The 26,898-nt window shown below is 39.3% G+C and overlaps 2 protein-coding genes across 22 annotated transcripts in view; one reads left to right on the plus strand and one right to left on the minus strand.

Annotated features, from left to right (window-relative positions):
* The window catches only part of INTS9 (integrator complex subunit 9), a 118,948-nt gene extending 117,723 nt beyond the window's left edge, over window positions 1–1,225 (minus strand). The window contains exons 1-2 of one of the 2 annotated variants that reach the window (XM_054499491.2): window positions 1,014–1,225; window positions 279–414 (exon numbers count right to left, since the gene is read on the minus strand). In XM_054499491.2, the coding sequence (XP_054355466.1) occupies window positions 279–287 (9 nt within the window). In that variant the 5' untranslated portion in view covers window positions 288–414; window positions 1,014–1,225. The remainder of the gene's footprint in view (window positions 1–278; window positions 415–1,013) is intronic. The other variant, XM_063669390.1, reaches the window with a different exon arrangement.
* HMBOX1 (homeobox containing 1) overlaps window positions 776–26,898 on the plus strand; it is a 175,269-nt gene continuing 149,146 nt past the window's right edge. For 4 of the 20 annotated variants that reach the window (XM_054499495.2, XM_054499498.2, XM_054499500.2 and 1 more), the window contains exon 1: window positions 954–1,084. The gene's annotated coding sequence lies outside the window, so the exon portion shown is untranslated. The other 16 variants (XM_054499493.2, XM_063669393.1, XM_054499497.2 and 13 more) reach the window with 10 other exon arrangements.

A 26,898-nucleotide genomic window follows, 5' to 3' on the forward strand; every position in this document is an offset into this window, starting at 1 on the left:
GAGTTCATAGGCGAAGGACTGTGACAGAGTCAACGTCTTGTCTGAACAAAAAGACCCACCAACGAGTGAAAAAAGACCTCCTGGAAGGGATGGGGAGGGGGGAGAGGGAATTCAAACCTTCTCAACAACAAAAAGCAGCTTTCCTTAGCCCACTCCACTTTCCAGCTCAATAATTGCTACCCCTCCTGTACGACGATTCCCTGGCCAACGTAGGAAAAAAAGAGGTCCAAAAGGTTATAGCATCACCTTTGCCCTCTGACCTAGGAGCGAAGACTCACCAGTTTCATAATGGACTTTTGGTGGTTCAATAGCAGTCACTGAACTCCTCAAACCCACGAAGCGTCTTCCGGTACAATCTCCGCCACCTGCCAGCCGAGAGCATCGCGGGACTTGCAGTCTTTCATCCTCACGTCCCTTCCAGGGGAATAATGGGAAATGTAGTCTCCCCTCCAGGCATCATGGGAACTGTGGTCGCCTTTCCTTTTCCTCCCTTTCCTCTCCGAACACCTCCTTCCGTCAGCTCAAATTCATCCCAGCCGCCAATGCATCCTCCCTCTCCACCCCAGCATGATATCACGTCCCCCTTACTGGCCTGGGGCCCATGGTGTTCTGGGATGTGTAGTCCCGACGTCTCCAACTCCCCTTTCCCCTCCTCCCAAGGGGAAGGCGGATGGGCACGGGGCTTGCTGGGAGTTGTAGTTCCCTTGGGCCTCTAGGCGCCGGGCTCCGCAATTTTACTCAGGGGAGGCAGGAACTACAACTCCCAGGGATGCCCGGCGGCAGCAGGTGGGAGCGGGGCTGTTGATATCAATATGGCGGTTGTCAGCCAGACAAAGACAGTCAGTCTGATGTGATTGAGACAAGGGAGGTTTTTCAGGGGGAGACTGGGAGATAGGGGCCTCCCCTCCCCCTTCTCCTCTTCCTGCGCCGGCCTCAACCCCTCCCCAGTCCCCTCCCGACGGGCGCCCCACGCGGAAGACACCCCTCCCCCTCCCGCTTTCCCTCCTCCCTACCTCAGCCCTTCGTATTGGGACGTTGGGGAGGGGGCTGTGCCGGGCGGAGAGAACTCAGCGAGGATTCTGAGGTGAGTCGAGCGGTTTTGAAGCTGGACTACCTCAAGTCTCTTTCCTCACTTCTTTCTCTTCACTTAAAACAATTTTTTTTGGAGGGGTTTTGGGGAGGAAGTGAGCGGACGCTGGGGATGGGTCTCGTTAGCGGCCGGACTGAGAGGAGGGAGGAAGCAGGGGGCTTCCGAGTGGGTAACCCAGACGCGGGCTGTGGGGTGGGGCAGTTCGTGGGGGCCGGTACTGGAAAGGCGTCGACTGTCCTCCAACTCTTCTGGTTTCCTCTACTATGAGTGGAAGGTTTGAATCCTGGAGGTGGGGTCTCCAGTATGGAGTTCTGGAAACTGTGAGGTGATTTGCAGGTGTGTTGGTTTGTTTGGGGGTGTGTAAGTGTGTTTAAACTGTGTGACGTGTACTTGTGTGGTCTGCTCGTCTTGGAGCGGTGTCTGTAGATGGGAAGTTAGCGCGAGTCCTCGCTCGCTCTGGGCCTGGGCTGAGGGGCGGGCGTGAGGTCCTGGTGCTGGGCGTTTGGGCTGGCGACGTGGTGCGAGGGAGCCGGGCTCAGCAACTCGCTTGTGTCCCGTCGCCCGCTCACACTCCGCCACTCGCCTCCGCCCCCTCCCCTGGACGAATCTCCACCCCAAACTCCAGCCACGAGAACTGTAGAGATGGTGTGATGTGGAGATGGATTTTTTGCATCCTCAAGTCGGTAGATAGGTGGGAAAGGAAAAGTGTTTCTTAATATTTTATTCCGGAACCGTGTTTTGGTTACACTATTGGGGCTACTTTGAAAGGCGTCCTCCACCCACCTTCACCCCGAAACAGTAGGTAGAGGTATCTTGTCTTCGTGTGAATTAGATGAATAATTGCTGAAGATTCGGGGGGCCTGGGGTGGGGGTCGGGAGTGCTGGATTGTGTACGCGTCTATGTGTGTCTACTAAGGAGACGGAATGCCTGTTGTGTATCTGGAGATAGGGCGACTTATTTTCGTAGTAGGAGGAACTGTTGGAAATTATTTGCGGGAGAGGGGGTGCGCCGAAAGGCGCTGCTTGTATTTTTCTTCTACTCCACCCTGTTCTGTCTTGCATTTGCATGAAAGCTGGTGGAATGGAACAGTGAAGAAGCGTTGGGTGAGTAAAGGGAAGAATGCAGTTGGCATTAAAGATAACACTATGTAAAGTTGAATGGTATAAAGTGATTACTGTTTTTATTTACGCTGAAGCTTAAAAAAAATCACCCATGTATCATATAGGGTAGAGTGATGTGACTAGCTCTGGTATCCTAGTATCCTGCAGGTATAGAAACCTCTGGCTTCCCTCTTCCTTCCTTCCCTCTTCCTTCCTTCCTATCCTCCCTCCTTCCTTCCTTCAAGTCCTTCCTTTCTTTCTTGGCTTAGTACAAAATTTCTCTTTCTGTTGGACATAATACCGCCTGTGTCTTTTTATTTAGTTTGTGCTAATATTGTTGTGCTTTTTGTGGTTTTACCATAAAATGCATCGTTAAATGCATTTATTATTTTGCATTTATGCCGCAGGTAATTATCACATCAGGATTGCAGTGCTTTGCATTAAACTTATTTTAAAATTGTGCAATTAAGTTGCTTGATCTAGCTGAATTATGTTTCTAAGTCAGAGTTGGGAAATTTGAATTCTAAATTTTTTTTCAAATTTCAATTAGAGTTAAAAAGGAAAGGATTGCAACATCTCTTCTCACAGTTTTTAATATTTAATAACACACTAGGAGAATTTAAGGTCACATATTTTGTACTTATTAAGTTCTTCAGTAATCCTTATGTGACAATTTTTTTAATGTAACGGATTTTTAAAATAAAGACATTGGCATAATTTCTATTTCGACTGTTGAGAATTGAACATATTCCCCAAACTTATCAATTCTTGAATCTGCCACCTATCATCAGTAAGGGACCTTTAGATTCTATGATAACTGAAAACCACACTGATAGAGTGTGTAATTTTATGGTATGTCCTCTAACCATTGATTTGAAATTTTTGCTGTTGGTCATTCACACAGATAAGGGGGACTGAAAGAGTGAGGTAGCATATATATTTCAATTAACCTGAATAGAAAAAAAAATGTGATTTCTGAATCTCAGATGTAGAATATACAATATGTTGATTCAAAACTAAGCCATTAGTTTGTGATAGACCAGGATTTTCAGAATCATTTGTATTAAGCTTGTATCTTAACTTGAAACACTACTTTGCAAAAACCAGAGAAAAATCCTACATAACTACTTAACGGAGTGTTTTGTTTTATTTTTCTGAAGCATATTATAATAGTCATGGAGTTTTTTTTAAATGTTTAATAATTATTTTAGAAGTAAAAAACCAACATTTGTTAATATTTTAAATTGGAAAAACACGAGTGTTTTCCATCCACCCTTACCTCAAAATTTCTTTTTGTTTTGTCTATAGAAGTGCAAAGTTATTTACTTGAAAAAGCATTCATTAAACTTTTTGTGGCTACTAGTGGGATCAGAATCATTATATGTAAACCAAATATATTCCCAGCATTCGTTGGGGGTGATTCTGTTGCATTTTAAGAACTGGGCATTAAAATGATGTAAAGCCTTTACTGCAGGTTAAAGCATAAAACATTCTCAGCATGTGGGAGTCATATGGTTTACGAATAAAGTAGAAAACCAGGGCATGGGTGCTTGTCCAGCTTAAAATTTCATCCCGTAACTGTGAAAGACACATTTATTTTAATGTGATTGCTTCTAAAGATGTTGCCTGTATTATGGGAGGTTGAAAATCTAAGCTGCTTTTAACTAATCTGTTGCTAGTTTAGTGTACTGCATTTAGTGAACACTATTTATGGTCACAAATATGCATCAAGGAAAGGAGCCTTGAGCTGGAAGTTGAATGCCTTTAGTGAGGCTTCGTTTTCACTGCTGTACAAACAGATTTCAGTCTTCTAGCCCAAATCCTCAGTTAAAACATCCCTAATAGAAACTTAATAGCTCAGTGTTGGTAAGTTACAAAATATGTGGCAACAAATCTGTCATTGTTACATCATTTAAAAAATAGAAGCAACCAGCTTATGGCAATTTTTGTGGCAAGTGTTGATTGGAATTCTATTGCTTGTTTCATAGATATTGAATACATTGGGAATATTTAGGCTTAATTTGTGTATTTTGAGTCTCCTGTACACTGTATTCAGTACATCCCACATTTAGGGCTCCCATGCCATTTACTTCTGTTCATTTCATTGTAGCTCTTGCTTCTCTTATTTTTGTATATACCTCTTTAAACCTGAATTATTTCTCTTGGGAATTAGGTATTTATGTAGAATGTTGTCATAAGTGAAAGTTGGCATGCCACTCAACTTTTTAAATACATGAACATTTATAGATAAACCGAATAGTGCTCATTGAAAACGTGTTTGTTTTGTTTGTTTTGTGAACCTGCTTTTAGTTCTTTGGCTTCTGGAATTAATTTTGTAGCTCACTTTGCTATTCTTTGGCTAGATTTTTCTGTTAACAGTTGGCTTTTACTTCCCACTTTAGTAGAACTGTAATTTATTAAAACATTGTTGTGAGTGAAAAGCATGGCTTGTCTAGCGTGTCATATATGTACACCCACAATGCACTCATACATAAAATACCTTTATGTTTATTTATTTATGAAATTGGTGTATATCTATCAGACATGCCTCCCATAAGAAAGAATCTGAGCCACAAATAGCAGGAGACCTTGAACTTTGACTGAAGCTAGAAACCAAAGAGTAACCAGCACATGTTGTCCACATTATAGAAGCTAAGGAGATTTTCATTATCATTCCAAACCATTATTTTCACAGATTTTGTTAAAATACAGTTCTGTCAAAATGGAAGCTATAGATGCTGAAAGTTTTCTCAAAATATTACTAAGTAAGACATAGCATGGATTCCTAGGTGCAGCTATTCCCCCACATTGCCCTTACTGGATTTAGGGCCCATCATAGGTGCAGAGTAAAGATTTTTCCATGGGATTATTTGATGTAAAACTTTTAGTTGCAGTGTATTCAAACATAATCCAGTGCTTGAGATAATTTGTTTTCCTTGACCTTAGATGAAACAAGTTGGAAATTTACTATAACACTGTTTTGGACACTTTCCAAGAGCATTTAGCTCCTGGAAGGGCCCTGGCTTTAGCATGGTTTTTACCCTCATAGTGGTAATAAAGTTGAAGTTACATTAAGTTTTTCCAGTGATTATTATAATCTTAATGCAGTATTTGACAGATTCTTAGGCTATTTTTTTTAACATTTGCAAAAAAAAAAAAAGGTAACAATAGTCTGATTTTAGCTTTGAAGTGATCAATTATTTTAACTTTTTCACCCTTAAAATGGGTGACACTAGACTCCTTCCTGTTAAGTGGTAAAATGTTTCTAATCCAGTCAAAGGGCACTTAGGTTTTTCTTAGAGTGTGGATTGTGATAAAAAATGTTTACTAAATTCCACATGCTGAATATATATTCTCTCTGGCTGCTTTGTTTATCTTATGTCCAGAGATGGTCCACATGTGGTGTATTGAAAATATTAGTAGCCTCATTACTGTATACATATTAAATAGTGTGGAGTTGCCAAGTGGCAGTAACTTTAATTTGTATCTAGTCACAATTTTTATAGCAAGAAAGTGAAACGCTGTGGGTACTGCTGAAACAGGGATGACTTAAGACTGAATTGATCTGCTTTAAGATTTTGATAATATAGGCCAGGCGTGGTGGCTCATGCCTGTCATCCCAACACTTTGGGAGGCTGAGGCGGGCAGATCACCTAAGGTCAGGAATTCGAGACCAGTCTGGCTAACATGGCGAAACCTTGTCTCTACTAAAAAGACAAAAATTCGCTGGGTATGGTGGTCCATGCCTGTAATCCTAGCTACTCAGGAGGCTGAGGCAGGAGAATTGCTTGAACCTGCGTGATGGAGGTTGTAGTGAGCTGAGATTGCGCCGCTGCACTCCAGCCTGGGGAACAGAGTGAGACTCAGTCTCAAAAAAAAAAAAAAAAAGATTTTGATAATGTAATAGTATTGTTAAAACATGAAGTCCTTGGCTTGTGTGTAGTCAGTCAAGCCTTGAAATTGGATGAAGTTCTCACTCTTCATCCAGTCGTGAAGTCAAGTTGGTTTCGTATTTTGTATACATTTCTTTCTATTAATGTTCTCTTATTTCATGCCTTCATCATTTTTGGTTTATTGCATCAATCTCTTAACTAATCTTGTTTGAAGTTTTTTTCATTAGTCATTCTAAACTCCTAGTTGGAGTTATCTTGCCCAAATAAAATGTGAATTTGATTGTCAACCATATTTTGCCTGTAATCCTTTGGTGGCGCCTCAGACTTTGACATAAATCAAAAATTGAGAGTCATACCACCTGTGTCCAAATCCTGGTTTTTGCCAGTTACTAGCTATGTGACCTTGGGCAAATCATTTAAAGTGTCTGTACCTCAGCTTCCCCATCAATAGACTGGGGATAAAAATAGTACCTACTTCATAGGATTATTGTGAGCCCTTGAAGTGCTGGCAAGTCCTTAGGATGCTTTTGGCATATTATAGTTTACAGGAAGCTGCAAAAATAGAGAGGGCACTGTACCTTTTACCCAGTTTCCCCTATTGGTTACATCCTACATAACTTTAATACAATATTAAAACCAGGAAATTGACATCAGTACAATGTGTGTGTATAGTTCTATGCCATTTTATCACAGGTGTGTAGATTGCATAACAACCACCAAAATCAAGGTACAGAACTGTTAATGCAAAGATTGAATGATTCTCCTCTTCTTCATAAGTTCTGTTGTTTTGTCAATATAGCTAAGGAGAAAGATACCAATTATTGGATCAGTAATTTCACTCTTTTGCCTTATGTAATATAGTCATGTAGTACATAATGATGTTTCAGTCAGAAACGGACTGAATATATGACAGTGGTCCCATAAGATTATATCATATTTTAACTGTACTTTTTCCAAGGTTTAGAAACACAGATACTTTCCAGTGTGTTACGGCTGCCTACAATGTTTAATACAGTAACATGCTGTACAGGTTTGTAGCCTAGGAGCAATAGGCTATTCCACCTAGGCTTGTGTAAGTACACTCTATGGTGTTTGCACAACAATGAAATTGCCTAATGGTGCATTTCTCAGAATGTATCTTTGTCATTAAGTGTTGCATTGGCACATCCTGAAAGTTTTTATGAAAAATTCCAATTAAACTTTCTTTTAAAAGTTTATTTTTTAGATGAACCTGACATTGCAAACATACCAATTTTTTTTTGTTATGAGAATCTAAATATTGGCTAGTTTTTTTTTGTTTTTTTTTTTTTGAGATGGAGTTTCGCTCTTGTTACCCAGGCTGGAGTACAATGGCGCGATCTCATCTCACCACAACTTCTGCCACCCAGGTTCAAGTGATTCTCCTGCCTCAGCCTTCCTGAGTAGCTGGGATTATGGGCATGCGCCACCACGCCCGGCTAATTTTGTATTTTTAGTAAGGGATTTCTCCATGTTGGTCATGCTGGTCTCGAATCCCGCCTCAGGTGATCCAACCGCCTCGGCCTCCCAAAGTGTTGGGATTACAGGCGTAAGCCACCGGTCGGCTAGTTTTTTTTTTTTAAACGAGGAATTATAATATTAGGACCCATTTTAATGGTAAAAGTTAAATATTAGGACCCATTTTCTGGTAAATATTAGGACCCATTTTCTGGTAAAAAAGTTATAATATTAGGACCCATTTTCTGGTAAAAGTTAACGGTAACATTGAAATTGTCCACAAATAAAATGTGTAAGATTTAAATGAGGCTGGGCGTGGTGGCTCATGCCTGTAATCCCGGCACTTTGGGAGGCCAAGGCAGGTGGATCATGAGGTCAGGAGTTCAAGACCAGCCTGACCAACATGGTGAAACCTTGTGTCTACTAAAAATACAAAAATATACCCAGGTGTGGTGGCACGCACCTGTACTCCCAGCTACTCAGGAGGCTGAGGCAGGAGAATCGCTTGAACCTGGGAGGCGGAGGTTGCAGTGAGCCAAGATGGTGCCACTGCACTCCAGATTGGGCGATAGAGTGAAACTCTATCTCAAACAAAAAAACAAAAAAAGATTTAAATTTTAAATAAATTCAAGGCTTACATGATATGTTTGTTGCTAGAGAAGATATGTTAGAATCTGTGTTAGATAACCAAAATTACAGCTATTTTGACCTAGTTTGGTTTTGACAGTGTTAATGCAAACTTGTCAGATTAATTGATTGTCAGCATATGTCATAGTTTTATTTTGTACTTGTTGCAAGGGAACTAGCTTTAAAGATAGTTAGTTCAAAGATATTTTCAGAAAAAGGATCTTTACAGAATAAAAGGGGAGGTTATAGTTACTATTTTTGTTAGGTACAAGCTAAAGGATAGTTACAGGGTTGGTTATACTTTGCTGCCCCTTAATCAGCCATATGATTATAAAGCCTGTCTTAAAAGATGAGGCTGTTAATCCAATAATACTATCGATTATTACAGACAACAACAGAAGTCTGCTTTAAACAGGCTAACAAAATATTTTCAAATGTATTAACAAATAAAGGTAGATCACCTGATTTTTATCTTCTCTGGGTTTGAGACAATTTTTCATTTGTCAATACTGTGATAATTTCCATTGTAAAAAAGACCAATTAAAGTTTAATTTGTTTCATTAGCAGGAATATGATAAATATTGATCGTACTTCCTGATAAATAAGATTCATATTTACAAAGCTTTTTGGCTACCTGTGATTTCAGTTTTTTCCTGGTAGAATTATTTTTTCCTCCTTGGATTTATGTTTCTAGCTTTTTATTTGTCTTGGTGTACATTCTAAAAAATAATGCTTTAATTAGGGATCATTTGGCTTCAAGGACAGGCGTTGTAGGGATTCAGCTGTTTTGGGTTGAAGAAGAGTGACTAGACCTTGTGTGAATGGGAGAAACGTTAGGAATCTGAGAAGCTAGTCTCTCAAGCTCTCATTCTGGTGATAAATGGGTTTCTTGTCTCAGCATCTCCTTCCATGTCTGCTTCATCTCCCTTTCTCACTTCTCCCTTTCAGTTCTGTTTGTCTTGCCCTGGTTTTTCATAGTCTCTGCTTCTCCAAAGCTCTGACTGGTAAGTGGATTTGATTTGCCATGGTGTTGACTTGAACTGTTCTTTCAACTAAAGTTTACCTGTTGGTGGTGACAGTGTGTTTCTTTTAGTTCAGTTGGCAAGAGAGAAATCTGAATGCATTGCATGAGCACCATGATTTAAATGTCTATCCTTATCCCATGACCTTGGTGGGAGGTAGGGTGGAAAGCACCTTTTATATGAGGCTTAAGCTTTTAGATGCTTTTTATGAGGAGGGTTCTCTTGTTGGAGTTGAACAAGGCACTCAGTTAAACATGTCAAGTCTAGCAGTGTGTGATGAGGTACTTTGTGGGATACAAAGATAAGTTGGATTTAATCCTTTTCTGCAAGGATCAGTTTGCTGGAAATAGCAAAAGACTCCTATAATTTAAGATTGGCTTTTTATTCTAGTCACTTCAGGCAAACCAGAAAGATGACAAAGTAGGAATATAAGAACTAGCTAGGATTAAGGAAGGAGAATGAGAGGTAGCCCTGGATACATGAACGTACTATCTCTACAATTTGGATCACTGACCTACTAAGCATGAAAGTGTCTAGAAGCCATTGTATCAGGATCCTCATTGCTGCTTTCAAAGACTATCCCTTATTGAATAAAGAAGCTCTTATTCATATCAAGTAGACATTCTTTTGTCCCATCATTAAGCTCTAGAGACATCTTAGGAGAACTCATTTCATCACTACTCTAGGAACTGGAACATTCTCATAGGCACCCTCTATCTATATAGTGACAGCTGTTCTCTTAGCGAATGTTGTTCATCCCTGACAAGACAATTTGTGCCTTCTTACTTTAGAGACAATAAGTAGGAATTCAAATAGTTGAGTCTGTAGTAGTGAGTATCTTGTTCTCTGCAGATCTGGCAACAAAAGAATTGACATACTGGGTCAATCCAATGTCCAGTCAACACCATATGTGATATTTAACAAAAGCTCCATGATTTCAGGGAACGGAACTGGAGCTTTTTATTCCTATGTCAGTATTGGAGTTTATATGGACTTCAGAGCTAAAATTTCCATATCCAAGTCTTTATAATATTACCAAACCAGGGCCAAGATTTTTAGAAATGAGTACAAGTCAAGGATAGGCAACTAAGGAACCTAGAAGATTGGAGTCAGATTACAAAGCCACAGGAGATAGTTGGGGAGTAACAGAGTTCTAAGCACTTAGGCTGCAACAGAAGGAAACAGTGATCTCAACTTTTGTGCTGAAGAATTGCCTGGAAAAAGTATTAAAATTTTAGTTTCTGGCTGGGTGCAGTGGCTCACGCCTGTAATCCCAGCACTTTGGGAGGCTGAGGTGGGTGGATCATGAGATCAGGAGTTCAAGACCAGCCCGGCCAACATGGTGAAACCCCGTTTCTACTAAAAATACTAAAAAATTAGCTGGGCATGGTGGCGCGCCTGTAATCCCAGCTACTCGGGAGGCTAAAGCAGGAGAATTGCTTGAACTGGGAACTGGGAGGCGGAGGTTGCAGTGAGCTAAGATTGTGCCACTGCACTCTAGCCTGGGCTACAGAGCAAGATTCCGTCTCAAAAAAAAAAAAAAAAAAAAAAATTTTTGTTTCCTGAGTTCTACCCCCAGATTCCTAAAATCTGAGATGGGCCCAGGAATATATATCCTTCATAAGTATATCAGGTAATTTTAATTGGTATAGTCCTCAGAATGCTTGGAAAATGCATAGACAGCATAATATCTACTTAGAAGCTATTATATGCTTTGTTCTGTGGAAGTCTCAAATATCTGTTTATAATTGGGAATGTTTCTTTCCTGATATTTGCCTGCCTCATATTAAACACTATGTCCATCCTCTCTGATTGCTTATGTCAGTAGATCGTGACATGGGCTATATTTTGGGTAAGTATGATTATTTTTCTAGATGTTATACTTAACAGTATTATGCCCTAAACATCTAGTTTTTATGGTTATGGCATCAGCTCATTTTCTTAAACTCTGTATTTTTATATATGAACTCTTAAGAAGACAATCTTTTTTTATTCCCACCTTTTGTCATTAAGTTCTCCTTTATTCTAATTTTCTGGATCTGGTAAGCAAGTTTTTTTTTTTTTTTTTTTTAACCTTATATACTTTGGAATATCAGCCATCTCTTGAACCTTTGCCCTCACGAATTAATTTCTCACCTTTTCTTTTAAGGTCTGTCATTCTTTTTGGAGTCTTAGTTACTCTTAGAATATTGAGCTGGTTGTAAACGTGAACTTTGGAGCCATATTGTCTAGGTGCAAATCTGATCTCCACTACTTAACCCTGTAATTTTGTGTAAAGCTCTATGTGTCTCATCTGTAAACTGGGCATAGATATATACTACTATTCATATACATAATAGGATTCTTGTGACTATATGAGGCAACATTTGCAAAGTGCTTAGACTAGTGGTTATTACACCTTATCTTATTATTAGTTGTCCTATTCTTCTTTTTCCTAGGTAATACTCCCCTCCTTAATGTTTAGAATTCTCATTTGTTGCAAATAATCCCTTTCTGGCTAATTTATTTTTTCTTTGTGTATTTATTTTCTTCTGAGTTTTCCTTTTGTAGCTCTTAGCTGCATTTGATGTAATATTTCCCCTTAAAATTTTTTCTATACAAGTCTTTCTTCCATCATTCTTTTCTCTCTTGTTAAAATTACCTCTGGTCTTGAAGTTCCTAGATTTAAAGCCTTTAAATCTCCCTTTAGTACTTTTCTTTTTGTACTTTTCTCCCTCCTCCTCTCACCTGATTTGTCAGTGATCTGCTGATTCTTTCACCCCATAACATCTCTTAGATTATTCTCTTCCTTTATTGTCTATAGTTGCCATCCTCATTACTTCTTGTTGAGATGATTGCAGCAGTAAAACCGGCTTTCCTGCCACTTCCTTATTCTATTTCATGGTGCACAGCACTCTTAGAATAATTTTTATCAAACTTTTCATCAAGTCATTTAAGTGGTTACTATACCTTAGTTCAAATTGTGCCATATGCCGAATTTTAGTCCCTGTGCTTTGTAATGGGTTTGCTAACATTTCCTTTCCTCCCTTTTCCATGTCTTATTTTCTTATTCCAGAAGACGTTTTCTATATTGCATTCAAGTAAATTACCTTTCCTTCTGCTGTATATTTTCAGCCTTTGTTTCTTGGCATTTGCTACCTTACCTACTTAATATATTTGTATATCCTTATCATACTAGTTAAAACCTTATACTTAAAACCCAGTTAAATCCTTCTGTCTGAAGAGACGTATCCCAGTGAACCTCGACACACTTAGACCAGTCATTTACTCCACATATAAGCTGCATTTACATACTCAATCATTATTGTAACTTTTTGTATTTACTTGTAAGGTATGTGACATTCTAAATAGTTTAGTTTTCATGTTTATGTATATGAATTGGATTCCTGGTTGAAGTATAAGATCCTTGAATTTTCTACTGACTTGCCGCTGGTAGGGGGCAGGGGTGAGGGGACTGAATTTATCCTCAGAAGATAGTGAACCTAAAATTTCTGGTACCTCAGTCGCTGGTACCAGCTACAGCCAATAATACTTGTCAAGAACTTAGACACAGCAATCTATCTAGTACTGAGGGTACTGGATCAGAGAAATGACATTCTTTCCCATCCCCCCTTCATTTTCACAGTTCATTTATTAACTGCCACTTATTTAGCCAACAATGAGTTAGATGTAGGCCTACCATTTAGGAAGCTCATAGTTTGGTTTTGATAGGATCAGAAAGAGGACCCAACCATGAGGCACAGATCTCAGTACTGCACATGGGGTATGCTTGCTTCAGTAATTTCAGTCATCTGAGCTAGCTTACTCATGTGCCCACTGTTCCACTGGGGAAAACATAATGTCTCTTTAGGCATCTCCCTGTCTCTGTGTGGTCTCTTCAGTATGGTGGCTTCAAGGTAGCCAGACTTCTCAGATAGTGCCTCAGGGCTCCAAAGGCAGGTGTCCCAAAAGAGAAAGGAAGTCAGGCTTATTGTTTTTTATGACCTATCCTTGGAAACTTGAGGATTATTTCCAGAGCATTCTACTCATGAAGGCAGTCACGCAGGCCTGCCTGTGTTGGAGAGCAGGGAACAGAGACTCCACTCCACCTTTTGATGGGAGGAGTGGCAACATTCTCAAAGAGCATGTATGATGGAAATATCGTTGTGGCAGTTATGCAAAATGCAATGTGCCATACCAAAAGATAAATACTGTTAATAATTTGCTTTGCTTTCAGGTTACAAGTGTATTCTCTCCTGTACGATGGTGTCATACTACCACTTATATTTCTTTCTTTAACAATATATAATGGTGTCAGCACATAAAGACATACCTCACTTTCTTAATGTAAACAAATGAAGTATAATTTAACCATTTACCCACCAGTGGACCTTTAAGCTTTCTTTTACACACACACACACACACACATTTAAGCTTTCTTTTACACACACACACACACACAGAGAGAGAGAGAGAGAAGCAAAACAAACAAAAAGCATAAAAGCGTAATATAGTTTTAGATTTCAATTGAATTTTGTCTTACCCCAAGTTAGTAGGATTTGTGAGGGGATCAGGGAGGGCAGTGATGATGCCACTTGTGGCCTTTGAAAGAGAATAATCCTCTTCACTCTTGATTTATCCACCTTGGTGAGTAATTTTAGTAGGAACCTCTTGTTTGGCCTGTGGTAAACATTGCTGTGAATGGGACTAAGAAGGCAAGAGGTAATAAGCTTTCTCCTCGTGCCACTATTCCAACCATCTGAGAGTTGTTTCTTGCATCTCCTTTTTTTTTCCCTTTGCTGCTTTTTCTTTCTTTTTTCCTTGCTCCAACCTCCTCAATAATCCTGTGCTTCTTTCTTGATCTCAGCAAAAGATATGGATGAGATGGGGCTATCATCATGTACAAAGATATCTCATTTGGCACTTGATCAGGTGAAGGATTATTTTTTGTCTTTCTTCCTGTTGTGTATGCAAAAGACATCTTAAATGACTTAACTTGAACTAGCAGTTGATAATTGATTTTAAAAAGTTGGTTATAGTAAAAAGCATTAAAAACTGATGACTTAAACATTTTACTTTAATCAAAATATATAGACATACATGCATTTGTTAGTTATTTGGTTACAGGGCAGTGGTTTTCAACTGGTGATTTTACCCTCCAGGGACATTTTGCAACATTTGGAGACATTTTTGATTGCCACTACTGGAATGGGAGTGCTACTGCCATGTAGTGGGTAATAGCAAAGCCAGGGATGCTGCCAAACATCCTTCAGTTTACAGGCCAATATCTCCCTCTCCCAACAGATAATTCTCCCATCCAAAATGTCAACAGTACTGGGGTTGAGAAACTCTGATCTAGGGCCAGCGCCTTTTCTTTGTGTGTGAATCTATGGATTGACACTCTACATCAGCTTTTCATGCATAAACCATACCCATAATGTATCATTTATGATTTCCAGTTTTTATTTTTTTAAATGGAGGGAGGCCTTAAAGACATTTATAATCTATGAGTCAAATCTTAATATTTTATTTCTTCCAAATCTCTCTTTTTTTTTTTTTTTTTGAGACGGAGTCTTGCTCTGTCTTCAGGCTGGAGTGCAGTGGCGCGATCTTGGCTCACTGCAACCTCCGCCTCCCAGGTTCAAGCAATTCTCCTGCCTCAGCCTCCACAGGTGTGCGGCCACCACGCCCAGCTGATTTTTGTATTTTTAGTAGAGACGAGGTTTCACCATGTTGGCCAGGATGGTCTCCATCTCTTGACCTTGTGATCTGCCCGCCTAGGCCTCCCCAAGTCCTGGGATTGCAGACGTGAGCCACCGCGCCCGGCTCATTTCTCCCAAATCTTTTACGGTAGTCTCACCTATACTCGATTCACTAGCTTTCTTATTTTTTCAAGTTAATCATCTTAAATTGTGCCAAACATTTAACCTTTTTTTGTGTGTGTGTGACTTACTTTTAATAGAAACAACTCTTCACACTCTTTTTTTTTTTTTTTTTTTTGAGACAGAGTCTCGCTCTGTCACCCAGGCTGGAGTGCAATGGCACCATCTCTGCTCACTGCAAGCTCTGCCTCGCGGGTTCACACCATTCTCCTGCCTCAGCCTCCCAAGTAGGTGGGACTACAGGTGCCCACCACCACGCCCGACTAATTTTTTGTATTTTTAGTAGAGACAGGGTTTCATTGTGTTAGCCACGATGGTCTTGATCTCCTGACCTCGTGATCCACCCTCCTTGGCCTACCAAAGTGCTGGGATTACAGGCATGAGCCACTGTGCCCGGCCTCTTCACACTCTTATTTTGTTAGTTTAGATAGTATAATCAAATTCCACAGTTGCAAGAACACCTTGTCTAAACAGTAAGGGAATAAACCAGCTTGCTCTTGGTTGGCACACAGTGGAGTGTTTGAAACAGCCTAATAAGCATCCTTGTCAGTTTGTTCTAGAAGGGGAATCTAGAGAATATTGGTTGATTATGATGGTTGGTTAATTGGAGGTTGAGCAAGAGCTTCTACATGAGCAATAGGAACTGAAGGGTTTTTTTTTGTTGTTGTTGTTGAAAAGAATTGTTTTCAAAGTAAGTTCACTGAAAACTTCTACTTAAATAAGCCAAAAGAAAAACAAAACAAAAAACCAGGTACGCGCGCGCACACAGACACACGCGCAGAGAGAGAGAGAGAAGCAAAAACAAAAAGCCTAAAAGCATAATATAGTTTTAGATTTCAGTTGAATTTTGTTTTACCCCAAGTTGGTAGGATTTGTGAGGGGATCAGGGAGGACAGTGATGATGCCAGTTATAGCCTTCAAAAGGTAATAATGCTCTTCACTCTTGATTTATCAGCCTTGCTGAGTAACTTCACAAATCTTTGGGTATTTGGGATAATCAGGAAGCTCTGCCTATCTAGAAGTGAATCAGTTATTTTGCTAGGTTTCGGTTCCTTTCATGAAATGTACTTAATCATATTTTTGTGTATGCTTCAAGGGCTGCTACCAGCTGGCCTTATCCTATTTAACAACTCTGTTTTAAGCAGACTAACTTAACTTCCATGATGTCTGCTGTATTTCTGGATTACTTTCATATGGGCCTTTAAATACTAAGCCCCATCAGCCAGTCTCCTGCACTTTGCCAAAACATTTCTTAAACTTCTTTAAAATACTTAAACCCAGCATCTCAGTGTTCACTAAAGACTTGATTCTAACACATTTCCAATCTTTGTATTACCAGCACATTTTTTTCAGCTTTGATTATATGCGTTTTCAGAATATATGCATAATTTTGGCTACATGAATTTATGCAGGCTGACTCATTGCCTAATAAAAGTGATGTTATTTAGAATTTAATCAGAGATTAATCAGAGAGGTCCAGAAACCAGCATTTTAGATACTCTAATGAATTCTCTAGTAACCGACACCCATTGGGAAATCTAACCTGAATGGATTGTTAATCTTCTCAGAGCTAGAGGATTAAAGCTGAGTTAGCATAGACTTGTTAAAGTTGTTAATTACTATTTCTGTAGTTTTTGGGGAAAATGTTAGCCCTTCTTTCCTGCACTTTCTGCTAATGATGGTGGTTTCTTTATCTAGAGAAACTTTAAGATTATAGAAGGATAAGAGATTACTTGGAGCAGCATGCCTGAGTTAACTCTTACTTAATGAGATTTTTAAATATAATAATTCCTTCCCTCTAGGCTTATATTAAAAGAAAAATCACTGTATAAAAAGTTATTTTGTGTATTTGTGTGGTTATCTTACATTACATTTATAAAATGCTTAGTATTTGAAACATTGTTTAATTTTACATGTCCATTTCCTCTCACTTTTCAAACATAATGACATATGTAGAGATTCTTAGTAAATGCTTTTTGAAAATGATGATGATTTATTATTATTATCATTATTTTTGAGACAGAGTTTCACTCTGTCCCTCAGGCTAGAGTACAGTGGCATGATCTCAGCTCACTGCAACCTCCGCCTCCCAGGTTCAAGGGATTCTCCCGCCTCAGCCTCCCAGGTGGCTGGGATTAGAGGCGTTAGCCACCACACACAGCTAATTTTTTGTATTTTTAGTAGAGACGGAGTTTTACCATATTGAACCAGGCTTGTCTCGAACCCCTGACCTCAGGTGATCTGCCGGCCGTGGCCTCCCAAAGTGCTGGGATTACAGGCATGAGCCACCACACCTGGCCTTGAAAAAAATGGTTTTTAATGGGTTATCAAACTAATAATTCCAAAGTGATCAAGATGGTAACTTGCAAGTCAGTTATAATGCTAAATGTTATCCAAATTATTGAAAATGTTATCAAAATTATTGAAAAATGTTATCAAAATTATTTGAAAAATAATTAAATGGCTTTATGGCAGGAATTAATTTCTTTTCAAGACATAAATGAAAGATTATTTTCCAAATGAACCGTATATATAGGGTTCATTTTAGAAGAAGCACAGTAACCTTTTAAGGCAGCGTATTCCTTGTGGTGGTGGTGTTTTGCATTGTTGGTATTTAAATCAACAAACTGTAATGTAGATTTCTTGAAAGGACCAGAAATAATCTAGTTTATCACTTGTGTCCAATAGGGAAATGAAGGGAGTAAGATGTTCTTGTCTAAAGTCTTATTGCCAGGGTAGAACTCAGGTCACTTATCTCCTAGTTTTACATTTTCTCCATTGTACTACCTGTTACCAAAGGTGGCTGAAACATTTTAGTTCACTGTGCTCAAATACTACTAATTTGTGTTGGACACTTGAGATTTGAATTACTTCCTTTTTATAGATATGTATTGATTTTTAATAGTAATTAAGTTTATCTCTATTATATAGTGTACATTATCTAAACATCTCATCCAGGTAGTATAAAAACGATTAGTGCAATCAGTGATTTGTTATGTGCCTCTGCTCCTGATTATGTGTCTTAAGAGGCTTACAGGCATCTCAGCGTGTCTGTGGGATCCTAGACAGCTTCTTTTCTGCTGTTGTCCTGAGTCTTCCAGCTATTTGCTGACCACCGAATTATAAAGCACCTCTCCTAGAGATCTCTTGAGTATATGTGTATCCTTGGTTATTATATTGCCTGATTTAATTCATTGACATACATTTGGGACATCGTGTTGTATACTATATGAAATATACTGATTTCTTTCTTTCTTTCTTTTTTTTTTTTTTTGAGACAGGTTCTCGCTCTATTGTCCAGTCTGGAGTCCAGTGGCATGATCTTGGCACACTGCAGCCTCATCTCATCAGCTCAAGCCATCCTCCCCACCTTAGCCTCCCGATTAGCTGGGACCACAGGTGCATGCCACCACAGTTTTTGTATGGCTAGTTTTTGTATTTTTTATAGAGATGAGGTTTCGCCATGTTGCCCAGGCTGGTTTCAAACTCCTGGCCTCAAGTGATTTGCCTGCATCTGCCTCCCAAAGTGGTGAGATTACAGGCATAAGCCACTGTGCCCAGCCTAAAATATACTGATTTATATATTATGTTTTGGATTAATTTCCAAATGGACATAGGAACATATTTGGTTTGTACTGTTATTTTTAAATGAAACTATAATTAGCTTGTCTTGTTTTGTTTTATAGGACCTTTCCTAGGACCATAATTTATTAGAATTCAAAGAGTAGATTTATTTTTCAAATTCAGACCTACTTTTTTAATTAAGGGAAAGGGAAGAATTGACATTAATTATATACAGGTTGAATTTTTATCTTTTAATTATAAACTTGAAAGTCTATTTATAAAAATGGAAAAACAAATGAACATCTATTAAAATATGGGTTATGGGCCAGGCGTGGTGGCTCACACCTGTAATCCCAGCATTTTGGGAGGCCAAGGCGGGCAGATCACCTGAGGTCAGGAGTTCGACACCAGCCTGACCAACATGGCCAAACCCCGTCTCTACCAAAAATACAAAAATTAGCCAGGCATGGTGGCGCATGCCTGTAATCCCAGCTATGTGGGAGGCTGAGGCAGTGGAATTGCCTGAATCTGGGAGGTGGAGGTTGCAGTGAGCCTGAAGTGAGCCGAGATTGTGCCACTGGACTCCAGCCTGGGCGACAGAGCGAGACTCTGTCTTAAAAAAAAAACCTGGGTTATATAGAAGGACTTAAAATTTAGTGTTGTGGCCGGGTGAGGTGGCTCCTTCCTGTAATTTCAGTGCTTTGGGAAGCTGATGCAGGAGGATTGCTTGAAGCCAGGAGTTTGAGACCAACCGAGATTCCATCTCTACAAAAAATTTTTAAAAATTAGCTGCGTGTAGTGGTTTGCACCTGTAGTCCCAGCTACTCAGGAAGCTGAGGCAGGATCATTTGAGCCAAAGTTGGAGCCTGTGGTGAGCTATGATTGCACCACTACACTCCAAGATGGGTGACAGAGTGAGACCCTATCTCTAAAAAAACAAAAAAACAAACAAAAAAATTAATATTGATTGTACCACCAGGGTAGTTGGGGCATTTGAAAGCATGTTTATGTATTTTTTAAAGGTTAGTTTGACAAGATAATTGACCTTACCAGTCTATATGATGGCCAATTGTAGGATGGTAGAAAAACTTTGTTGAGCAATGTTTTTTGAACTATCTGTGGTAACGCAACATTTTTATAATCTCATTGGCTGATAATGTCTTTTGTAAAATACAATAAAAATGGGTAACTAGAAAAATTAAGTGGAAAAAATAGCCAAAGAAATATGATACAAGTCCAAATATCAGTTTCAGGAGATATATTAATTTGTCAAATTGCTATTAAAATTTCTAAACACTTAGTCTCAATTTCTGTAACTATCTAGTCATAGACCAGTTTCAGACAGTAACAGTGCCCATGGATCAATACTGGTCTACAGACCAGACTTTGAGAAGAACTGTCCTAGAATATACAAATGCTGTGTAGTATTAGGAGTCATTGCTAGGCTGAAGAGTTGTCTTTCACACCAGACACAGCTCCTGCAAACAATCTACAGGTGCCTTGCCTGCCAAAGTGCTTAGTGGCCTTCTATGAAGACCAAAAAAATGAGACTTGAGAACTTTTTTAAAAAAGAAACAACAAACTTTACTGACATATAATTTATATGGTGTAAAATTCATCTGTATTAAGTGTACTGCTCAATGACTTCTAGTGAATTTTCCAACTTGTGCAAAACACCACCACAATCCAATTTTAGAACTTTTTTTTTTTTTGAGACAGGGTCTTTCATCACCCAGGCTGTAGTACTGTGGTGTGATCATGGCTCACTGCAGCCTTGACTTCCTGGGCTCAGGTGATTCTCCTGCCTCAGCCTGTTCAGTCCCAGAACACTTTCATCACCTCCACAAGAACCCTCATGTTCTTTTATACTTAATCCCTATTCCTAGCCCCAACACCAGCTCCAGACAACCACCGTGCTTTATGTGTTTATACCAACCAAAATACCTTTTGTGTTTACAGATTTGTCCTTTCTGGACATTTTGTGTAAATGGAATCAGACAGTATGTGGCCTTTTGTTTCTGGTCTCTTTGACTAAGTGTGATGTTTTTGAAGTTCATCCACATCGTAGCATGTATCAATATTCTGTTCTTTTTATTGCTGAATAGCATTCAGTTGTTTTAAAATACCACGTTTTGTTTGTCTACCAGCTGATGGTTGTTTGGGAGGCTTCCAGATTGGAGGATATTTTTTAAAAAGCTTATATGACATTTGCATGCAATTTTTTGGGGGAACATGTTTTTATTTCTTGGATACCTAGAAGTGGAATTGTTGGCTTGCATGGTAATTTATGTTTAGCTTTTTAAGAAACTGCAAAACTATTTTACTTTTTCACCAGCAATATGTTAGAGTTGCAGTTTCTTCACATCCTTGTCAACACTTGTTATTGTCTATCTTTTTTTATTATAGCCATTCTAGTGGGAATGGTATTGGATTGCATTTCCCTAATAACTAATGATGTTGAGCATGTTTTCATGTGCTTATTGGCAATTCATATGTCTTTTTTGATGAAATATCTATTCAGGTATTTGCTCATCTTATAGTTGGGTTGTCATCATATTGAACTGTAAGAGTTCTGTATGTATTCGGGATACATGTTTTTTATAGATATATTAATATGTTTTGCAGATATTTTCTCCTAATCCTTGTCTTTTGTTTCTCCTACTGATTTGTTTTGAAAGGGGAACCTTTCAATTCTTCGTAAAATTCATGCTCATTTTAAAGAATCACAAGGACTAATGAAATGAGAGAGCAGTGACAGGGTACCTTACTCTGCTTCAGCTCTATTTCAGAAAGTAATTATCTAATTGTAGAGTTCACTTGCTTAGTGATGCTAAATGACCACGTCAGTGTTTCAAACCTGATATTCTGGTGGTTGTACTGGAGGAGTCGATTTGCCACCATACCACTGACAGAACATCATCTTTTACTGTAATTCCTTAAGCAGTCAGATTTCTTAGTTGGAAGCAACAAAAACTGATTTTGGCTTTTTTAACCTAGAAGTAAATTTATTAAATAGATGTTAGGAAGCTCTTAGAATTGCTAGGAAGACTGCAGCCAGGCTTGTACAATGAGAAGACCTGGGGGGAGGGCGGCTGTCCTTGACAGAAACCATAGTCAGAGCCACACCACAGGTGCAGTCTGATTAGGACAGCAATACTGTTGCTTGCTTACTGCTGCTGGCACCACTGAATGCTGCTGCCTGACTTTTTTTGAAGTCTCCCTCTGTTGCCCAGGCTGGAGCGCAGTGGCGCAATATCAGCTCACTGCAACCACTGCCTCCCAGGTTCAAGCGATTCTCCTGCCTCAGCCTGGCGAGTAACTGAGATTACAAGTGCCTGCTACCATGCCCGGCTAATTTTTGTATTTTTAGTAGAGACAGGATTTCACCACATTGGCCAGGCTGATCTTGAACTTCTGACCTCAAATGATCCACCCACCTCGGCCTCCCAAAATGCTGGGATTATAGGCGTGAGCCACCGCGCCCAGCTGCTGCTTGACTTTTATTGCTGCTGCCCCTAAAACTTGCCCCTGCTGCAGTGGTCATCTCTATTTAAGAGGGTTCTTTCTGGTTGTGACACCAGCACTATACCATTTTACATAAGTGATTTGAGCATCTATAGATTTTGGTATCTGCAGGGTCGGGGGAGGGCAGAGGGGAGTATTTTGGAACCAGCCCGCTGCAGATACCAAGGGACAACTGTACAGATGGTCCCCGACTTACCATGGCTTGACTTAATGATTTTTTAACTTTATGATGGTGCAAAAGTGATATGCATTCAGTAGAAACCATACTTCATATTTTGAATTTTGACTTCTTTCCCAACTGGCCATATGTGATATGCTACCTTTTCACAATGCTGGGCCAAATCATCTAACCAAAGGCTATTTTATAATAAAGTGTTGAATATCTCATTTAATTTATTGAACACTGTACTGAAACTGTTCTAAGCATATTTTGATTAGGCTAGGCTAAGCTATGATGTTTGATAGGTTAGATGTATTAAATGCATATTCAACATAACAGTACTTTCAACTTAGTATGGATTTATCAGGATGTGACCTTACGCTAAGTCGAGGAGCATCTGTACTGTATTTCTAAAGGAAGCTGGGATATGAATATCTGGCATTTTCAAGCTTCTTAATGAAAAATAGATACTCCATCTTATTAGTATTAAAGAATCTCGAGTGTTTCCCATCTTAAAAAGAAAACACAAGCTCCCTCAACCTCACTTTCCCATCCAGATTCTGCCATGTTTCTGTTTTCTCATCTATAGACAATATTGACTATTCTCACCCCCATTTCTTGATGAACTCTTCAATCCACCAGAATCTGGTGTATACCCTCATTAATCTCCAGAACTCTTTTTCACAATTTCGCTAAAATTCATGGACAAATTTCAGTTTTCTGGTTTGATATTTCAGCAATTTTTGTCAATGATCATCCCTTCTTTATGAAACACTTGCTTCTGCGGCTTCTTTGATACTTCTGTGTTTTGGATTTTCTTCTTTTGGGGGCTGCTTCTTGCCCTTCAAGTTCCTCAAAGCTCTGCTCCAGGCCCTATTCTTGTCTAAACATACTCCATAAGCAAGCTTGTCTACCTTTATAGCCTCGTTTACCACTTACAGACTAGCCTAGGCCTCTCTGTTGAGTTCCAGAGAGAACTTTATACTAGATATTTCTTTTGGGGTGTTTCAAAGTCATCTCAAAGATGCCTTTTTATGCTTTAAAAAACATACTCAAGTTTTCTCCGCTTCTGGTATTGCTTATTGTAGGAAATGACACCAACGATCAAACACCTGTTCAAGCTAAAAACCTGAGGATTATCTCTGATTCTTACTTCCTTCATGTTAACTCTTCTATATTCTGTTTCCAAATATCATCATTTCACCATTTCTCCCTTTTCTTCCTATAGTCACCCTGATCCAAGTCATTGTCAGTGATGGCCTAGAATGGTTACTGTAAAATCTCCTAATGACACTCCCTAGTGCTGGTCTTGCCCTCTTTCCCCACGGGATAGCAAGATGGATAATGTTATCCTTAAGTCTTTTTAAACCCTTGCCCTTAGGGTAAAGTCCAAACTATTTAATGTGCTTGGTAAGACTCTCCAACATATTTGCACTCACTTATCTCTAACATTATTACTACTTTGCTTCTTGCATTTGATGTTCCAGCTAATCTTCTTTAAGTTTCTCAGTTGGCCAAGCTTTTTCCTGCCTGTTACCCCACATGCTGTTCTCTCTAAGTAAGTGAATTCACACTCCCACCTCCCCTTCACCATCCCATTTCCCCACTCCTCAACCCAGCAATGTCCATTAGTTCTTTGTGTCTCACTTTAAATACTTCCCTAGGTTAGGTTAGGATATTTTCTTACATGCTTCTGGAATACTCTGTACTTTCCCTATAGTACACATTACAACTTATTGTAATTATTTGTCTGTTTTCCCACTAGACTGTAAACTGCATAGGGTTAAGAACCATGCATTTCTCTTTCTCTCCCCATAGCACCCAGCACAGTTCTTGACTCATAGTAAATGCTTAGTAACTGTCTGCTAAGTGAATAGAGATCCTTTGATCTGTTTTATTTTTATTTATTTATCTATTTTGAGACAAAGTCTCACTCTGTCGCCCAGGCTGGAGTACAGTGGCGTGATCTCACTGCAGCCTCTACCTCCTGGGTTCAAGTGATTCTCTCTTTTTTGTTTTTTTTTTGCGGGGGTGGAGGGATTTAGTCTCACTCTTGTCACCCAGGCTGGAGTGCAGTGACACAATCTCGGTTCACTGCAACCTCCATCTCCCAAATTCAAGCGATTCTCCTGCCCCAGCCTCCCAAGTAGGTGGGACTACAGGCATGTGCCACCACATCTGGCTAATTTCTGTATTTTTAGAGATGGGGTTTCACCATGTTGGCCAGGCTGGTCTCGAACTCCTGACCTCAAGTGATCTGCCTGCCTAGGCCTCCCAAAGTGCTGGGATTGCAGGCGTGAGCTACCGCGCCTGGCCTGATCTGTTTTAAAAAGAGATAACCTCCTTGTATTAAATAAATCAGCCTAACCACTTGAGATAGGTAAGTTCAGTGTTTACATTTATATTCATCTACAGAAAAACTACCGAGAATTTTATAAACCTGCATTGTCAAAGAGGATATTAGAAAACTATTAGGACTTATATAGTAAAATCTGTATTTAGGAACTTAAGGATCAAATTGTAAATGTGGGATCAAATAGATACCCCATCTATTAAAGAATGGCCAGTGGGAAATTAAACATACTAATTAAACACTTAAAAAAATTGCCTCATCAGAATCATCTTTTCCCACTTTAAACTGTGGACAGGCACTGTTTTGCTAGGTAAGTAAATATCTGAACACACGCCTTCACTTGTCTTGATCAAGACAAACATCTGTATAAACTTCAGCTTAGCATTCTTTGAACCACAGCGCTACAGACAGCCATGACAGTTAATGTGACATTGAAGGCTATTTGACATCCCTAACCTAAGTTAGAGGGTCAGTAACATTTGAATTAATAAAATAAATATGTGATTTTCATTTCAGTGAAAATTCCTTTTTTTGCCCTTATTTCACTGAGAACCTCCTTGTTAGAATATATTCTACTTTATTTGAACACAGTGTTATACTTGTAATACCTATAATGGAAATGAAATGCTTTATAAAAACCAGTGAATGCATTATAAGCATATGCAAATAGAGTGAAAGAACTGCAAAGGAAATTCTGCAGAACATATTTTTATTTCTTCAAAGGTGGCTATAGAAGTACTTCTGGATTAGATATGTTCAGTTGCAAAATAACAAATTCTATGGAAACCAACAAACTATAAAGGAAATTTATTTGTTTATATATCACAAAATCCAAAGACAGGTAAGACTTCTGGCAAAAGTTGATCCAGAGGCTCTAAGATGTCATCAGTAATCTTTGTTGTTGTTGTAATGTTGTGTTGTTTTACTTTGCATTCTCAACTTCCTAGAGCAACTCTATCCAATAGGAATATAATGCCTATTACATTTTAAAATTTAAATATTCTAGTTACTACATTTTATGAAGTAAAAAGAAACAGATGAAATTCATTTTTTTTTTTTTAAAGAGACAGGGTCTGACTGGGCGCCGTGGCTCACGCCTGTAATCCCAACACTTTTGGAAGCTGAGGCAGGCAGATCACAAGGTCAGGAGATGGAGACCATCCTGGCTAACATGGTGAAACCCCGTCTCTACTAAAAATACAAAAAATTAGCTGGGCGTGGTGGCGGGCGCCTGTAGTCCCAGCTACTTGGGAGGCTGAGGCAGGAGAATGGCGTGAACCTGGGAGGCGGAGCTTGCAGTGAGCCAAGATCGCTCCACTGCACTCCAGCCTGGGTGACAGAGCAAGACTCTGTCTCAAAAAAAAAAAAAAAAAAAGAGACAGGGTCCTGCTCTGTTGCCCAGGGTGGAGTGCAGTGGCTATATTCACAGGTGTATGAGAATTTTGACCTGCTCTGTTTCTAACTTGGGCTGGATCACCCCTCCTTGGGCAACTTGGGTGGTTCCCTACTCCTTTGAGTGGTTACCATATTGATGCCATACTTAGTGGGGGCACCTGATCAGCTTTAGCACACTATAGCACAGAACTCCTGGGTTCAAGTGATCCTCTTGTCTCAGCCTCCTGAGTAGCTAGAACTATAGGCATGTGACACTGTGCCTGGCAAAATTCATTTTAATAACAGGTTTTATTTAACTCATTATTTCCAAAATATTACTATTTCACATGGAATTAGTATAAAAATTGAGATATTTTACGTTCTTAAGTCTTCAAAACTGGTATTTTACTCTTACAACATGTCTCAATTCAGACTAGCCAGATTTCAAAGGCCCAGTAACCACATGTGGCCAGTGGCTACTGTTTTGGACAGCAGTTATAGTTTCTACTTTGTCTTAAGGCTGGCTCTCATTTTCTCAAGTTGGCCACTGCAGTCAGCAGATTTATTTGTTTTCTTGTTCATATCTTTAAGAAAGAAGACAGCATATTTTCAGTATCTGCCCTCTAAGTAAGGGGAAATTTTTTCCCAGAATCCCTCAGCAGATGTCACCATGTGTTTCATTGTTTGTATTGGGCCTTCTGATCATCTGTGATTCCTGCCACTGTAACCAGGAGGATGAAATGTACTGAATAGTATGTGCCAATCAAGAATTACCCATGGGATATAACCCAGGATCACAAATCCTATGCTATTCACAAAGAGATTTTCTCCTGTGTTTTGTTCTAGAAGTTT

Source organism: Pongo pygmaeus, chromosome 7 (assembly GCF_028885625.2).
Source record: "Pongo pygmaeus isolate AG05252 chromosome 7, NHGRI_mPonPyg2-v2.0_pri, whole genome shotgun sequence".
In the NCBI taxonomy this organism is placed as follows: domain Eukaryota; kingdom Metazoa; phylum Chordata; class Mammalia; order Primates; family Hominidae; genus Pongo; species Pongo pygmaeus.